This window comes from Peromyscus californicus, unplaced genomic scaffold, assembly GCF_007827085.1.
Source record: "Peromyscus californicus insignis strain IS unplaced genomic scaffold, ASM782708v3 Scaffold_21__1_contigs__length_65335640, whole genome shotgun sequence".
Taxonomy (NCBI): Eukaryota; Metazoa; Chordata; class Mammalia; order Rodentia; family Cricetidae; genus Peromyscus; species Peromyscus californicus.
The window spans coordinates 62,200,118-62,214,889 of record NW_026294514.1 but is presented as its reverse complement, the minus strand read 5'-3'; the positions used below and the strand labels follow the sequence as shown (position 1 = coordinate 62,214,889).

The 14,772-nt window shown below is 58.1% G+C and overlaps 1 protein-coding gene across 2 annotated transcripts; it reads right to left on the bottom strand.

Moving 5' to 3' along the window:
• Nucleotides 1–1,139: 1,139 nt before the first annotated feature.
• Nucleotides 1,140–11,324, bottom strand: Ecel1 (endothelin converting enzyme like 1). 2 transcript variants are annotated; one of them, XM_052750511.1, is made up of 18 exons: nt 10,216–11,324; nt 8,165–9,053; nt 7,479–7,547; nt 7,261–7,371; nt 7,082–7,174; nt 6,828–6,952; nt 5,950–6,172; nt 5,379–5,477; nt 5,065–5,139; nt 4,853–4,956; nt 4,542–4,600; nt 4,413–4,464; nt 3,481–3,548; nt 3,201–3,325; nt 2,845–2,910; nt 2,380–2,475; nt 1,713–1,789; nt 1,140–1,570 (listed from the first exon to the last, which is right to left on the bottom strand). In XM_052750511.1, exons 2-18 carry the CDS (start codon nt 8,948–8,950, stop codon nt 1,471–1,473), a joined length of 2,328 nt encoding a protein of 775 aa, XP_052606471.1. In that variant the 5' UTR covers nt 8,951–9,053; nt 10,216–11,324; the 3' UTR covers nt 1,140–1,470. The 2 variants fall into 2 exon arrangements, with proteins under 2 accessions (XP_052606471.1, XP_052606470.1); XM_052750510.1 differs by lacking the exon at nt 10,216–11,324 and adding an exon at nt 9,994–10,127.
• Nucleotides 11,325–14,772: the final 3,448 nt, after the last annotated feature.

Sequence of the window (14,772 nt, the reverse complement as noted above, 5' to 3'; positions counted from 1 at the left end):
TGAGGAATCTTGGTAGAGACGTGGAGGCTGGGTCTGGAGCCCCAGTTCTATCTAGACCCAGTCCAGAAGAGTGGGATGAGTCTAGGACATGAGGGATATCAGACATCAGGACCCCAAAATATCTCATAGGTCAAAACACAAGGAGTGTCCTTCTACCAAAGTTACCCAAGGGCCATGCTATATACGTACCCAGCCCAGGAGAAAAAAAAGTCCAGAAACGACGCCTGCATGGGACACACCTCCAAGGAGTGTCATCAAAATGTCCCGGACAAGCAGTTCTGAGCTGGGCTCTGTGCCCAAGCCTGAGCAGTGTACCCTCTGCAGACTTCTCCAACCCCTGGGAACCCTGTGTGACCACCACGGACTAGGAGGAAGAGCTGGCCACTCTGGGGGTTCCTCCTCAGAGCCTGCCCCCTCGTCAGGGCCACACTATTATAGAACAAACTCAGATAACTGGGACTTTTTAAATGTCACCCGAGGCTGGGGACACTGGTCAGACATTCTCTGAGCACCCCAGCAGTGTGCTAGGCTGGTAAGAGATGGGCTGCCGTGGTGAAATGGAAATGAGGGCCACCTCCTTCCTTGCAGACACGGGTCTCTCAGACTGCCCAGCGTGAGGATCGTCTCACCTGGCGCTGCTCCCCGTGACTGGGCAGCACCAGTGGGCAGCCCAGGCGGTACATTCTGTATCCCTTCCACCACCCGTTGTGCCTGAGCCCCTCAGCTAATTACCTGCCACTACTTAGCTCACACAGCAGCCCTCACTCCAAGCTGCAGCAGGCCAGATGCTATGGAGGCTGATCTCAAGTCCATGGAACCTGGGGCCCCAGTCACCTTCCCAGATGAGAAGCTGACATTGGGGCCTGGCTGGGACACTGGGGGGAAAAAAACTGGCTTTCCATTGCCAGCAAGTCCCTGTATCAGCCCAAAAGTAAAAGGCGGGTCAGCAGGCCACAGGGCTGGACTCGGGGTGCCCTAGAAGGGAGCTCCCTCATGGCTGTGGGGAGCTGGGAGGAAGCAGTAGTTAGTAGAGAGGTGAAACAGAGGGAGTCAGATGTCTTCCCGGGGTCCCAGCTGTGCTGCGGCTTGAACTTCCCACCCAGAGGACCCTCCACTTCCTCTCGGTCTGGAGGCCAAGGTGACAGATGGCACAGCAGCTTTATTGACCAGACTTATCAGCAAGAACACATCAGCAGGACCTGTACAGTCCAGCCCCAGCTGGGGTCCAGCTGCCTGGAGCCAGGTGTGGGGACCTCCTATCTCCTCCTCGAGTGCCCCCAGAACCCAGCCTTACCCCTACTCCAGGCCCTTGCTGAAGCAAAGGACTGTAGGGGATGGGAAGACAGTCTCTTAAAGGTTGGAAGGCATGTAGACCTGGAGCAGCATGGGGCTCATGCTGCCCCAGCAGCTGGTGGAGGTGATCCGTGCAGGGCAGTGGGGGCGTGCAGGTAGACAGGCAGACAGCCAGGCTCACCACACAGAGCATTTGTGGACAGGATTCATGGGAGAGTCCTTGGGACAGTGGAAGGCCCGGCCGAACTCCTCAAACTGGGACACGCTGCCCAGGACCCTGGGATGGAGGAGAGACCCCAGCAGTGGGGGCTTCACTAGCCACCCCTCACTTTTTCTGGGTTGACCCATGTCCCTTCTTGTCCCTCTGCCCCCCATGCAGACACAAGGAGGAGACCGGCTGGGAAGGCAGATGGGCGTACCGGTAGTGCTCGGGCGCGTGTTTGTCTGTCAGCACCTGCAGGTAGATGGACTGCGACCGTCGCTTGATGCACCAGTTCTGGAGGCCCCCGGCAGGCAGGGGAGGAGAGGGAAAAATGGAGCCTGGCGGCATCTACTGCTTATTCCCTCCTCCCTTCCCCACACTTAGGCCCCAGCAGAAGCCATGGGCCATCACCCCTGAGAGGACAGGTGATGGGAGAGGGTTGGACCCTAAGAACGGTCATTTGAGGCCTGGGCAAGGCTGAGACTCAGCCTGGACACTGTGTCCCCTGCCCAGCCCCTGCCCAGCCCCCCCCCACAGCCCCTGCCCAGCCCCCGCCCAGCCCCGCCCAGCTCCCTGCCCAGCCCCCGCCCAGACCCTGTCAGGTCTCCATCCAGCCCCCCCCCCTCCCCACCACCCCACCCCCGTCCAGCCCCTGCCCAGCCCCTGCCCAGCTCCCGCCCAGCCCCTGCCCAGCCCCCCCCCCCCCCAGCCCCTGCCCAGCCCCCGCCCAGCTCCCGCCCAGCCCCTGCCCAGCCCCCCGCCCAGCCCCTGCCATCAGGTCTCCATCCAGCCCTGCCCAGCCCCTGCCCAGCTCCTGCCTAGCCCCGCCCAGCCCCGCCCAGCCCCCCGCCCAGCCCCTGCCATCAGGTCTCCATCCAGCCCACCTGGGCAAAGGCAATGAAGAAAAGCTGGTTGTGTGTGTACTTGAGCCGATGCAGCGGGTGCTCTGGGCCATGCTCCCGGACCCACTTCTGATAGGCCTGGGGGCGCCGAGAGAAGGGAGCTGCTGTGAGCACCTGTGCCGCACACTGCCCCTTCTCCGTCCTCCACCCAGCCATCCTCCCCCACCAGCCCCAGTTCTATAACGACGTCCCCCCCCCCCCTCCATTCCATTGTCTTCCCTGCCTGTTCACCTTCCTGCTTTGGTACATTGATCCCAGGATAGTGCCACCCCCTCCAGGTAGTCCTCTCTGTTCTCCCAGTGAAGGTGGTGCGTGTTCCCCGCCCCCCAGAGGACCCCAGCCTAGGCCACAGCATCAGCAGGAAGAGAAGAGAGGGACCATGTCTGGGGCTCTCATCAGTTTCCGCCTGTCCCCCAGCAGAGACAGGGAGCAGGCTGGGTGACTCACATAGTAGGCCAGCTTGAGGCCTCCCATGTCGGCGATGTTCTCACCGAGTGTGTGCTTCCCATTCACCTGCCGCCGCCGCCGAAAAGGAAGAGAAAGGAGCTGCATGGGCCCTGCTGGCCTCACACAGCTCTGGCTGCCCTGAGCTACGGCCCCTCCCGCTTCCCCAGGGAATTCAGGAGAAGCCTCCTCCTCCCCTCACCCCTGTGTGAGTCTTCTTCGTGAACAATGTGGCTGTTCGTGCACATGGGAATCCGGAGCGTGTGTGCAGGTACATGTATGTGTGCATGGGCATGCACCCATGCTTCCAGTCTGTGGCCAGCTAAAAGGGCACTAAAGACGAGGCGGGAAGGTCTCACCCGCTGGTTGTAGACCGTGAAGTTGTCATAGAGGCGAACAATGCACTCGGCCTTGCGCAGAAAGTGACTGTAGGAAGCCTCTGTCCACCAATGCAGTAGGTTTCCTGAGCGGTCATACTGGCCCCCTGTGGGCAGTAGAGGGGTATGCCAGTATGCCAAGAGTGAGCCTCACTCTAAGGCCAGGCTGAGCACTAAGCCCCTCCTCTCCCACCAGCCAACACTGGCTCATCCCCTATGACTCCCCCAGTACCTGTCCTCCCCTCCCCCAAGCCTCTCTCACCCCAGTCATCGTAGCCATGGGTCAGTTCATGTCCAATGATGGTGCCGATGCCCCCGTAGTTCAGAGACCTGGGCCACAGCAGCAGGTTAGGCCCTAGCCTTCTCCTGCCCTCTGAGAGCCCCACATTGCTGCCCAGGCCCCTATTGCTCCTGGCAGGTGGCCAGCGAGGCCTCAGAGGCCTAGGCATCTCCAAGGCCCTGGGCATGTGTCCCTCAGCCTCCTCACAGGCTCCGTGAAAGGAACCAGCGACACATGTCCAGCTGTGTTTTGGGAAATAACATCTTACAAAGTTGATGGAGGCTGTGAGTTAAAAGAAGCAGGAAAGGAACTGAGGAATTTACTTGAGGACCAGGCCTCCTTCCTCATCTCTACGCTCCTCCACTTTCTGGACCTAAGATGGGTAAGGGATATGCTAGTTGGCTTTAGCCGTAAGCTTGGCACAGCCTAGAGTCATCTGAGCTGGTCTCAGTGGGGGATTGCCCAGCTCAGATTGGCCCGTGGCCATGTCTTTGGGAGACTGTCTTGCCTGATGACCGATGGGGGAGGGCCCAGTCCACTGTGGCCAGCACCATCCCTAGGCAGGTGGGCCTGGGATGTATAGGAAAGTAAGCTGAAACTGAGCCAGAGAGCGGGCCAGAGGGTGAGCAAGCAGCATTCCCCCACGGGTTCTTGCCTGACTTCCTTCAATAATGGACTGTGACCTAGAAGTACAAGCCAAATAACCCTTTCCTCCCAAAGTTGCCTCTGGTCAGGTTATTTTATTGCAGCAAGTGATCTAGAGCAAGGGTATAATCAGGACGTTATCACCTACAGTTTCTTCTAACTACCACAGATGAAATGAAACGGGACTATGGGAACCCAGGGTGTGTAACTCCCCGACCCCAGCCCCCTGCAGACAGGGCTGGGGGGACCAGCTGCACTCTTTTACTTACTGTGGGAAGTCAGGGTCATACAGGGTGGGCTGCAGGATGCCAGCTGGGAAAACTAAAAGGAAGGTCTGGTTAGTGGGGAACACGTCCTCTTCCAGCCCACCCCGGGCAGGCCCGGACACACCTCCTTACCCATTTGGTTCTTGTTGGGTAGATAGTAGGCATTGAGAGCCTGTGGCGGGAGCAGCCACCTATGTGAGGAGGCCAGAGTCACCTGGAGGGTACACACTCCTTCCCCGAGGAGCCTCACACCTAGCTTCCTTCAATGTGGTCCTGCTATCACAGCTAGCTTCTAACAGTGCATCTTCTGGCCTCCCCTGGGCTAGGCCATCACCTTATTCTCCTCACTTGTGCTCTACACAGACCCATGTACCCAGCATGCCAGCATGCCCTTGCTTCCCTCACGGCCCTCCTTGACCCCGAGCTCAGGGCCAGGCACCCACGTGGATTTGTCCACCTCCTGTCGAATCTTCTTGACAGACAACTGGATACTGAATCGGATGCTGTTCAGGATGTTCTTGAAGTAGGTCTTCTCATGAACCTCAAACTGCATGGAGATGGGCAGTCCTCAGCCCAGAGCCAGGGAACCATGGTTCCTCCTCCAAGTCTGGTGACAGGCTTCCCTGGGGCCTGGCCGCAATGAAATCCTGCCTACCTCATATTCTTTGTCTACAGCCTCAGGTTTCAGCAGGAAGTCTGGGTAGCCAACCATGACCATCATGTACTGGAGCTGAAGGTGAAAGACAAGGTAAGGGACCCAGGGCCTCAGGAAACAGCCTCTCACAGGCAAAACAAAACAAAACATAGAGCTTTGGACCAGCCTGGGTCTGCGATCCAGGTAGGACAGAACAGACCAGTCAATTCCATAAAGGTATCTTGCCTCTTTCTTCTTATTCCCAGGGCCTGATACCCAGTAGGCACTTGAACAATATTTGCGGAGCCAACCCTGGGATTCAGACCCTATCTCACCTTGGCCCGAGCTGCTGCCTTGGTCTGGGCGTCCATCCAGTCCAGCTCCTCCAGGCGCTGGCCCAAGATGTACTTGATATCTTCCACCAGCTGCTGTACCTGAGGGTCAGACACTGGGGATCAAGGGTCAACCTCGGAAGTTTTAGATCTGACCCCAGCACCTGGCACCAAAGGGATTCCTATCTTCTACTACCCGCTTCTCAGTCCAGGGCACCATGCTGAGCACCAGGGAGAGACACAGCAAGCAGGGCCTACACTCAGAGGCATAAGAGCAAGCTCCCAGCCTGGAAGAAGGAACCATCCCAGCACAGGTCTATGCAGTCCTAAGGCCATGTCTCCTGAGCACGGCGAAGATGGACAGCAGGGGAAAGGCAGAGCAGGCCACCTGCCGCTGACTGCATGCAAGCTTCGTAGGGGAGGAGAGGCCCGGGAGGAGCATCCTAGATCCTCAGGGACAGCTAAGCCCAATGCCCAACCTACGCCCTGAGCCACAAGGGGAGGTATGGGGTCTTCCATTGTCCACACCGAGCTCACCACCTGCACCCCCACCCTAGACCCAGGGCAGCCTGACCTTGGCTTTACTGGCAGCTGAGAAGTGCTCATGTACAAAGAGGGCACCAAGAGCCATGCCAAAGTGGCGGTTGGCCTGGCCCAGGCAGACTCGGGCCAACTCCTGGGGTTTGTCACTGCCCTCCATCTCTCTGGCCAGTTCGTGCAGTGCCTCACGGAATGGTGGGGACAGGTGCTCACTCAGAACCACCACCACACGCCACACTAGGTAGTTGTGTAGGATCCTGGAGGCCAGGTAAAGCAGGGGGTTGTCCAGACAGACATGCAGGTAGGTTACGTCCTACCTACCTGTGCTCCCATGCTAGGATAGGACCCAGTACCCACCGTGCCCACTAAGAAGGGGAAAGAGGTCAATTCAGATATGCAGAAATCAATTTTGAAATGTCCCAAGCCCCAGCCACACAGCAGAATATGATCTTACTAATAACAAGAGCCCTTCAGCCTGACCCTGACAGACCAGCATAGTTTCCAGCTTCTGTATGGGACACAGGCACTCAGAGATGGCTGCCTAGATAGCCTTCTCTTCCTTCCCTGGATGTACAGGGACTAACAGGATTCCCCCCAAGGATCTACCCACGTGCAGTATGACTTTAGCGACATATCCCTTAGTGACGTCCAAACTCTCTGTCTCACCATCCCAGGAGGTTGAGGGCAGCTCAAGGGAATCCCAATCTATCCAGGCTCCCACAGGGGAGGAGTGGGCACCAGCATGTGGCCCCAGGATGTGGATTCCCATCCCAGGGCTCCCACCTGCCTCCTGAAGTGTGGCTTCAGAGGAGACAGGGTTTACCAAGGTCACCAAGTGGACTAGGTTGCTGAAGGAGAGGCCCTGAGGCAAGGAAGGAGCCAAGAGTGCAGGGGTGGGGGTGTGAGCCTCACCTGCGGGGTGTGGAGCGGATGAGCTGAGACACCTGCTGCATGTAGTCTGTGGCCAGCAGCACCACCTCCTCGTCCTCAGAGAAGTCCTCCTGGAAGATTTGGTCCAGCAGCCACTTCCACCGCAACTGTGGGGAAACAAGGCATGGGGGGCATGGAAGACCTCAGACATACCTAAAGAAGGTGACCTGCCGTCCCGGTCCTCCCCCCCCCCCCCCCCCCCGCAGCACCCATCCACCAGGTCTGGGAGCACTCACGTGGGGGGTGATCTTCTGCAGCTGCCCCAGGGTCACTTTGTTGTACATGGAGCTGACATCCCGACGGAGATCGTCATATTCTGATACAGAGATCTGGAGTGGAGACCAGATAGACCCGGGCCTGATCTATGCTCCCTGCCCATGTCCCAGTCCCCGGAGTCCTAGCCCCTCCTGCTCACATTGGCCAGCCTCTGTTCCAGTTGAAGGATCTCTTGAGCCTTCTGTTCCACAGCATCCGCCCCCAGTAGCCTGAGAAGACGCTCCATGAACACCCTGTATGCAGCCAGGATCTGCACCAAGACAGGAGCCCCTCAGTTAGGGAGACACCTACCCCTGAAACTCCCTTCCTGGAGCCCCTTCCTTTCCAGAAGCCCCACCCCATGCCATGCCCAGGCACCTTCTCACTCTCCTCATCTTGAGCTAGGTACAGGGTTCTCTCAGGCAGGGTGAGCCCGTCCTGGTCAATCTGAGGAGAGAAACAGGGACTCCAGGTCAGAAGTGAATGGCCGCTTTGCCAGCGTCCCCACCCAACTGTCACAAAAGAGAAGATGAACCAAACATAGACACATTGCCACAAGCTCCCGGAGCATGAAAACTAACCCCTCCATCCATCCATCCATCCATCCAGAGAAACTAGCCGAACCCCATTGCTGTTAGTCCAGCCTGAAGACGCCTTGGAGAGCCCACCCTTCAGTCCTTCCCAACGGCCTTCACTTTCCCCACCTGTAGGGACACCATGGGGCGCTGTACTAGGAGTTGGTGCCTCTGGAATTCCTGGCCAACCCCAGACTTTCAGGGCGGCAGCCCGCGGTCCCCTACTCCCCGAACCCCGCCTGCCTGAGGGCTGGGAATTGCGGCTCCCGCGGCTCAGCTAAACACCGCAATTACTCCAGGGAAATTACTTGCGCCCTCCTCCCGCGCTCTGCCCGCCCGCGCTCCACTCCTCCCCGCGCCCCTCGCGGTCCGAACCCGCATCTCGGGCGCGGGATCGAGCGTGGGGCACGCGGCGCCGAGGGTCCCAGGTCTCAGGAGGGGCGCCGGGTTTGCCGGTGGGGGTGGGGGTGGGGGGGGGAACACACTCACGCGGATGACGTAGCGCGAGGAGTTCCTGTCGTCCAGGCTGACTGTGAGCGAGAAGAGCGCGGCCGCGCTGTACACGCCTTGCGCCTTGTACAGCAGTCGGTTGAGGTCCCAGCGAGCCGCCCCCGGGCGATCGGCCGCGCCGCCCAGGTCCCAGCCGCCGCAGTCTTCGATGACCTCGAGCATGGGCCGAGGCCCGAGCCTCTCGATCTCGCGCATGTCGAGGCACGAGCGGAAGAAGGCGCGCACCTTGCGCTGCGCAGCGCCGCCGGGGCCTCCCGCGGGTCTCGCCAGCAGGCGCCGCAGACGCTCCTCGTTCTGCTCGCCGATGGCCGCGATCGTGCCGTAGGTGAGCTTGTCGTCGGGGATGGCGTGGCGCCGCAACCAGCCCCCGCACGCGAACGAGTAGAAGTCCTGGCACGGGTCGATGCTGGCGTCCAGGTTGGCAGACAGGAAGCGGGCGGCGCGCGCGAAGGCCTTGCGCTCGGGGCAGCCCTCGGGACAGGCTCCGCCACCGCCTGTCGCTCCCGGGCCCAGGTACTTGAGCGCCAGCATGGCCGCCAGGATGGCGCAGAGGCCGGCGGCAAACACCAGACCCGAGAGCAGGCACACCTCGCGTCGATTCCAACGTGGCAGCCCGGTCCGGGTCCCGCTAGCGCTGCGCCCTGCGCCCCTCGGGAAGCCTGGAGGCAGCGAGGTCCCTCGGGCGCCCCCGGTGCCACACCGGCTTACATACTTGACTTCCTGGAACTCATCATAGTGTGCAGTCATGGAATATGGGGCCTCCATGGTGCCGAGGCTGTGGTTGCACACGCCTTGTTTGGTCGGTTGGTTATAGGCTGCTTCTGTCTAAGGGCTTTCTGGTCGGCGCCCACATGGCCCTTGGTCGCAGCTGTAGGAAGGGAACATTAGTAGGCTCAGAGAGGCCCTAGAAAGCGAGGGGAGTGACCAGGAACAAGAGATGGAGGTTAGTTTAAGAAGATGGAGACCACCTGTGATCCATAACCAAAGCCTGTGCCTGGCTTCGATTCGCCACCCAAGGAAGAAGGAAAGAGGAGGGCTCGGTAGCCACCAGCTCTTACGGGAATAGTAGTAGCCTTTTAACCTGCCTTCCCCCGTCTCCACATGCTCGCCGCAGCTGGGATGCCCTGGTATAAAGCAAAAGAGCACCGGGCACAAAGTGGGGCTTCACCGGCAACCTGTTTCCTTTGCCTTTGCCTTTCTTGCCCCTCGTCTGCTCCAGCCAAGGCCAGGTGGGGGAGGGGGAAGCAGAAGCCAGAGAAAGGAGGTGTGGTCAGGGGCGCCTCTATGCGGACCCTGAAGCCTCCTTCAGCTCTCTGCACTAAAAAGCTATCAGAGACACCCAAACTTTGTCCTCGGGGAAGTCTGCCGGACCACTCTCAAGCCAGCTTCTGGCTGTTTCTCTTCGGTAGCCCCAAAGCCCACCAGCCCCTTCCCCAAACAGCAGCCTCCTCCAGCCCCCTTCTCCAACACAAACATCCCCGACGGCCCTGACCAGAGATTGGTTTCATCATTTGCCACCCATCGCAGCCCCGGGCCATTCCTGGCGTCAACAGGTTCTCCCCAGAACCCAAAGTTGGGCGAAGTTTCACCCCTTTGCTACGCCGGCCCTGAGCTCGGAGTCTCCTGCGTCGCGCGGTGCAGTCAGCGGAGCTTAAGAACCGAGTCCTAGAGTCGCAGCCGCAGCCGCAGCTGGAGCCAGAGCCGGGAGGACACAGACAAAGCCAAGAAGCTCGGCTCAGCGGCCGCGTTGGCCCCAGGGGTGGCTGCGATGGTTGGCCTCGGCGGCAGTGGACCCAAATGACACTTACCGGGCAGGTGCGCGTCTGAGCCGGGCGAGGACCGAAGAGTCGGGAGCAATCCCGGCCTCAGCCGGAGAGGAGCTGGGCTGGCTGCCGCTCCGTGCGCCCGCCGCCTCCTCTGCCGCCGCGCCGCGCCGCCCGCCGGCCCCGAAGGAGGGGGCGCGCAGGCAGCTCCACCCTCCTCCTCCCGCCCCCTGCACCCCTCCTTCTCCCTGCTTCCCTCTGGGCTACCTGTCAGCTCCCGCAGCGGGGAGGTGGGGATGGCGACCGCGGAGACACACTCCTGAGGGTGGTGCACCAGCTTCAGGCTCCAGGACTCGGAGTCCAGATCTGTCCCGGGAGGAGGAAGCGCAGTCCCTTCTGATGAGGTGCCTCTGCTTGGAGCCACCTACAGTCTGCGGTAAAGGGGCTGAAGCTGGAGGTCTGGAGGCAGATCTGGAGGCGACAGGGCCGTCTGGGCCGAGCCCACAGCAGCCCAGCCCAGGGAAGACTCCAATGGGCTGTGGGAGAATAAGGAGAAGAGCTTGTATCTTGCCCTGCACTCTGCCAGGCGCCTTCGGCATTGGCACTTCTTTGTCCTTTTAACTGGAGCTCGTGCCTGCCCCGTCTGGGTTCTGGTTGGTGCAATGCCCTTCACCTAGCTCTACTGGGGAGGCTGCATGAAGAGGCTGGAGCTGGGGCCTCCTCAACCTTAGTTTTTCCCTGCCATCAGTGCCAGAAAGTCCCTGGCCCACATAGGGAGAAGGACCAAGGAAAGGATGCTGTGGGCCAGGAGAGGGAGGGCTCTTACCCCACTTCGCTCAGAACTACACCTCATGGGAGTACACGGGCTGAATTTAACCAGCCTTCCACGGCTTCTAGTTGCGCTTGTTTTTTAAATGTTGGACCTCCCTCCTTCCAGGAGACAGACCATCTTTGCTTCTCCACTGTATCCAAAGGGTGAGGCCTACATGTGACAGAGAACCAGGAGCTTCCAGAACTGAAACTGTTTCGGGAATCTGCTCTCTCTGCCTTGCCTCACCCATCTCTTCCCGTGTCCCTGGCAAAGGACCACGCAGCTTCAGCAACCCCAGGGCTGTGGCTCCTGCCTGCAACTCTGGCCTAAGTAATGTTTCAGACATTGGTAAATACCCATGTGATGGAATTCATGGTAAGGTGGGAATGAAGAAATGAGTCCACCATCCTGTCTCCCTCCTCTGGGGCTGTTCTCCAGTCAGCTACCCAGTCACTAGCCTTCAGTAGCACCTCTTCCCCTGTCCTGCCTGTCCAGTCTGTCCATCTCTTTATCTCTTAAGCCCCGCTCTCAGAGATGTCTCTGGATCTGGCCATCCTAAGGTCCTCCTCTGCGCCCAAGCATTATTCTCAGGTCCAGTTAATTCTACTGAGGGGAGATGGAATTACGCAGAATGCCGTGTTTCCGTGAGGGGGAGGGGAGGGCAGGGCGGTAGCAGAGTGGTTCTTTGTGCTTTTAATCTGCATTTTCCCTCAACATTCCATCTCCAGGAGGATAATTTTCCAGCCTTTTCAGGCCCTGATTGGTATCATTTCTCCAGCAATGACAGCTTTTATTTTCCCCGAAATGAATGCCGTGAAATTTCCAAGAAATATAAAAATGGATATTGTCTCAAGGAGCCGACTACTCCGACAGGAAGGCACAGAGGCAAACGTGCTTCCCCAGGGACTTCCCACTGCGGCCACAGGAGGATGGAGACCCTGGTCCTCGGTCCTTCCTTCCTCGGGGCCAGCCCATGCACTCTGTTCATCTGGTTCCCATTCCCACACTCAGCTGCCATTGATCCATTCATCTGTCTCCCAGCCAGGCTGTTGGGCCTCCCAGTCTATCTGTTCTGTTCAACATCTTGTTTTTCATACTGAGCCCTGAGTGTAGGACCAGGGGCAGCAGGAGTTAGCTTAGAATTGGGTCCTCATCACCATGACATGTTCTGTGGTCAGGCTGTCCATAGAAAAGGTCCAAAGACCTCCCCACTTCTCTCTCCTGCCTGTCTTCAGAAGAGGAAGATGAGTGAGGCCCAGGGATCGGAACTCCAGCTCCTTGCTTCCTCAGTCTCCGGGGTTCTCAGAGATCCTCCTTCAATTACTAGGCAATCCCAGAACTGATTAGCAGGAGAGTGACAGGACTCGGCCCAGCCTAGCTGAGTCCAGCAGAGCCCCTAGGGAGTCTCTAGAAGCCCAGCTCCGGGAGAGGAGGCAGGTGTCAGTCAGAGAAGGCACAACGGAGTGCGGGACGGAATAGAAGGAAGGATTTGGATACAGTTCTTTGCCTCCACACGAGCCAAGGGCATATCCCAACGACTCTGCTGATGGGGCGTCACTGAGTCTGGGTTCTAGGAAGGAACACCAGTAGCCCCACCTCTGGCACTCTTTAGGACAGCAGTAGTCACACTAAGGACTCACAGCTACTGAGCATTCACCAAAGTGCTGTGTGTCTTGCCCTAAAAGAGGGCTATAGCCTGAAGCCAGACCAGCCAATCAGAGACCTAGCTACGGTCAGGCACAGCTCTATACCTTGTGGGATTGAATCCTGGCCCCTGCACTGTGTCAGCCCTGGGATACACCCGAGCCTCTACCCCATCCAGTCAGTGCCCTGGTTTCCCAGCAGTTCTGTGGTGTCTCCTAGGCCACAACCAGCTTCCTGCCCTCCACCCAGCCTCCCTGGCCTCATCCATCCATTATTCACGGCACAAAATGGATTTTTAATTTGAGAAATGAAATGACTCTCCCTAGTGGCTGGTGTGGCAGGGAGGCGGGTAGAAAGGTCGGCTCTTAGAGATGGCTGCACATTGCTAACTATGGCTCTCCGTGGGAAAATGAATATCCACAGCGGGCGATGGGGGTGCCACAGGTGCATACACCCCACCCACAACCCAGACCCATGCCTCCACTTATGCTGTTCTGTCACTGATTGAGTTAAGGGTGCCCATCAATTCTGCCTCAGCCCATAGTGAGGTCTGGGAGCAGCTTGAGCCCCATCTATTGGCTTTCAGAGTCCTATGCCAGCCTCCTGGCTGGTCTGCCACCTCTCAAAGTCCTGGTCTTCACTGCCTGGTCATCTGGCTTCCCAGGATTCAGACCATCCAGTAATTCGCAGCTCAAACTGTATTTTAAAATTGTCCTTCATTTATTATTTAGTTAGTTAATTGTTGCAACAGGGTCTCACTATGTTGCCCCAGCTGGCCTGGAACTCCTGGGCTCAAGTGATCCTCCTGCTCAACCTCCTAAGTAGCTGGGATCACAGTCAGAGCACGCTATCAAGCCTGGCTATGAAGTGGCTGGGGTGGGTGGGGGCACATTTTTTCCTTTGTGTAGCCCTGGCTGGCTTGGAACTCACTTTGTAGACCTCAAACTCAGAGAGCCACCTGACTCCGCCTTTCAAGTGTTGGGATTAAAGGGTACACCACCACGCCCGGCTAGGAAATGACTTTTTAATTTGAGAAATGAAATGTCACTTCCTGGTGGCTAGGGTGACAGACAGAGACCAAAGAAGCCTGGGATCTCCCGCACCCAATCTAGTTTAGGTCCCCAGTTGGGCTCCTGTGTGAAGCCCTGACTCTTCACTGTGTATCCTTTGGTCTAGGCAGCTGCCTTGGCTTCCCACTGGCCTGCAGTCCCCAGAACCCCGAGTCACCCCTCAGGACTAAGTTTAGTCACTTTAATATATTCCTGCAGGTGTCCTTCCTCAGGTACTACCTACTTTGTATTTTGAGACAAGGTCTCTCGTTGGCCTTGAGCTCATCAAGTAGACTAGGCTGGCTGGCCATCCGGCCCTGAGGGAGCTTCCTGTCCCCACCTTCCTGGTATGAGTTTTATAAGCATGGGCACCACATCAGCTTTTTTGGTTTGCTTTTGTTTTTTTTTTTTTCTTTTTTTGGTTTTTCGAGACAGGGTTTCTCTGTGTAGCTTTGCGCCTTTTCCTGGAATTCACTCTGTAGTCCAGGCTGGCCTCGAACTCACAGAGATCTGCCTGGCTCTGCCTCCCGAGTGCTGGGATTAAAGGCGTGCGCCACCACCGCCCGGCTTGCTTTTGTTTTTAACTGGGGTTCTGAGAGTCCAACGACGGTCCTCATGTGTGCATGACGAGCACCTTACCAGCTCAGCTCTTGCTCCCCAGCCTGGCCACGTCCACGTCCTTCTCTGTCCTTCCCACTCTGAGTCGTCCGCACCTTCTCCTCCTCTTCCCCATGTAACTCCGGCTAAGTTTCATTTCCCAGAACACGGCTGACTCCCTTACACCTCAGGACCTTCCTGACTGGAACATCCTTCCTCGCCACCTCTTGGCCAATTGACAGCCATCTTTCTGGCTTCCTGGAGCATTCCCAAGTGGCATTGTCAGTCCTCAAGTCTGGACGTGTGCTCTCTCCGTGGGCTTGGGGTGTGCCCCACTGAGTCCCGACAGTCCTGCCCAGAGCCCAGCACAGACTTGCTGCTCTCTGTGGGGCTCCAGGGATCCACTGTACCCACCTCCCCGGCACCACGTTGGCCACCACACCCAGCGTCTAGGAATTGAACCCAGCTCCTCACGCATGCACAGCACACACTTCACCAACTGAGCCCTCTCCCCAGCCTCTAGAACAACGTTTTATCTTAATAAATATCTAAGTGTCTTCTTGGTTCAAAAGATTTAACTGTACATATATGGGGAGGACCATCCTGAAGACTCTCCTTATTTCTTCCCGTCTACTCGGGCCTGTATATCCACACCCCATGGGAGCCCCTGGCTTCTGAGGTCTCCTTGGTGTGGCCCCACATTCTTCCTCATGGCAACTGAGT